Source organism: Myotis brandtii, unplaced genomic scaffold, assembly GCF_000412655.1.
Source record: "Myotis brandtii unplaced genomic scaffold, ASM41265v1 scaffold825, whole genome shotgun sequence".
In the NCBI taxonomy this organism is placed as follows: Eukaryota; Metazoa; Chordata; class Mammalia; order Chiroptera; family Vespertilionidae; genus Myotis; species Myotis brandtii.
The window spans coordinates 2119658-2122042 of NW_005371349.1; the positions used below are offsets into that span (position 1 = coordinate 2119658).

The 2385-nt window shown below is 49.0% G+C and overlaps 1 protein-coding gene across 2 annotated transcripts in view; it reads left to right on the forward strand.

The window, feature by feature from the left end:
* Positions 1-2159: 2159 nt before the first annotated feature.
* The window catches only part of WBP2 (WW domain binding protein 2), a 26535-nt gene continuing 26309 nt past the window's right edge, over positions 2160-2385 (forward strand). Inside the window, exon 1 of one of the 2 annotated variants that reach the window (XM_005884262.2) lies at positions 2160-2277. In XM_005884262.2, the coding sequence (XP_005884324.1) occupies positions 2219-2277 (59 nt within the window). In that variant the 5' untranslated portion in view covers positions 2160-2218. The remainder of the gene's footprint in view (positions 2278-2385) is intronic. The other variant, XM_005884261.2, reaches the window with a different exon arrangement.

Below are 2385 nucleotides of genomic sequence, written 5' to 3' on the forward strand. Positions count from 1 at the left end.
ATATATCAAGAAAAAAATCTTTAAAAAAAAAAACAACACCTGGGATTTGGTGTCCTCATTTGCATGAGAATGGACCAATCAGGGACCAGGGGCAGGGACTTCTGTCTATGTAAGCCTGGTCCCCCATGGCGGTGAGAATACTTTACTTTTCCACCAAAGATGGCATTCTCTGGCTAGAACCAAAACACTGAAGGTGCCAGAGCAGACCAGCACAGACCAGCGCAGGGCTGTGCAGGAGGCAACCAAACAATGTGTTTCTCTCACATCAATATTTCTCTCTGTCGTTCCCTCTCTCTTCCACACTCTCTCTCTAAAATTCAATGGAAAAATATCCTCTGGTGAAAAAAAGGAAAAAAAATATCCTCTGGTGAGGAGTAAAAAAGAAAAAAGTTAAATTAAGTAGGTGGACCCTGCGACTGGCCACCACGTGTCAGGAAACCAGCTGTTTGCCTGGAATGAAACTCTGAGCCCTTAAGATGAATGGTGCACCAGCACCTCCATGCTCTCTCTCTAAAACTCAATGGAAAAATATCCTCTGGTGAAAAAAAGGAAAAAAAATATCCTCTGGTGAGGAGTAAAAAAGAAAAAAGTTAAATTAAGTAGGTGGACCCTGCGACTGGCCACCACGTGTCAGGAAACCAGCTGTTTGCCTGGAATGAAACTCTGAGCCCTTAAGATGAATGGTGCACCAGCACCTCCACGCGGGGTGAGATGTTCACATTCCCCCTTAAAAATCCCCCTCGAGGTGGGGAGTTTACTAACTACAGATGCCCAGTAGGGCCACCCAATGCTAGGTCACAAGCTGAAACGAATCAGCCCTATTTTGTAAGCTGCTGGCCCCACATTGTGCCTAATTTCGTTTAATCTGGTTAAAGTCTTCCAGCCAGGACGCTGCGGGGACGGGCTGGACCACTAAGCCAGAACATTCTAGAGGGAGCAGTGCCACCTGGAGGCCAGTTGTGGTGAGGCGCATCCCACGGGACACTGAATTTGGTGGGGGGAACAGGGACATTCTCACCGCCCACCCATTAGGGCCTGGGTTTTTTGTTTTGCTTTGTTTTTGGCTTTTTTATTGATTTCAGAGAGGAAGGGAGAGGGAGAGAGAAACATCAATGATGAGAGAGGATCGTTGATGGGCTCCTGCACGCCACCTACTGGGGATCCAGCCCGCAACCCGGGCGGGTGCCACGACCAGGAATGGAGCTGTAACTTCCTGATTCATAGGTCAAGGCTCAACCACTGAGCCACGCTGGCCGGGCTAGGATCTGGGTTTGATGTCATGAAGGGAAAGTTTTTCCTGACTCTTCTCTGCCAGCCACCACCCACCGTGTCCTGCAGCAGAGACTGGGTCTTGCACTCATCTATGTGAATGGCTCAGTGACTATCCAAGTCGGATGTAAAGTCACCTAGTAAGTGCTCCATAATGTTGGTTGAGTGAGTGAAGATGCCCTTGTAAGGTGACTTTTCTGCGAGCCACACACCAGATTTAGATTACAGCCCCCACTCTGTGTGCCCAGTGCTTTTTTTAAAAAAATATGTATTTTCATTTATTTCAGAAAGGAAGGGAGAGGGAGAGAGAGAGAGAAACAATGATGAGAATCACTGATCAGCTGCCTCCCGCATGCCCCCAACTGGGGACCAAGCCTGCAATCCAGCCATGTGCCCCCGACCAGAATCGAATCCAGTAGTTTTTTTGTTTTTTTTTAATTTCCCCTATGATGCGCCCAACTGTTCATTCCAAAAGGTGGGGAGTACACAGGAGGATTAGTTAGGCAAGGTAGTGAATCAAACCAGAATTGAATCCAGTAGTTTTTTTTTTATTATTATTAACTTCCCCTATGATGCGCCCAACTATTCATTCCACAAGGTGGGAAGTACACAGGAGGATTAGTTAGGCAAGGTAGTGAATCATCCAGGCCTATGGTCTGGAAGACTACAAGTTCCAGAATGCATCCTTCATTAGTATACAGAGAGGTTGGGGGAGCATTGCCTTCTGGGAATTGTAGTCTTCAAGTTGTTTGTGATGCAGGCGAAACTAGGCGGAAGGGGGAGAGTGTAAACTCTTTGACCACGTGACACTCGGGATCAGGTGGTTGGGCCAGCCTCCGTCTAAGAGCTGTGATTGGCTGACTCTATTGCGAACGACGCCACTAGGGACGGGCCAAGAGGAGCGCAAGCGCACTGCGTTGCTAGTCTTGGGACCCCTTTCCAAGAGACTATGGCGCTCAACAAGAATCACTCGGAGGGCGGCGGAGTGATCGTCAACAACACCGAGAGGTGAAAACGCTGCACAAGATCCGGGAGGCCCGAAGGGAGGGCGACAGGAGTGTGGGCGGTGGGCGCTGGGCAAAACAATCACCGAAGAGGGGAGATTGCTGGGCTGCC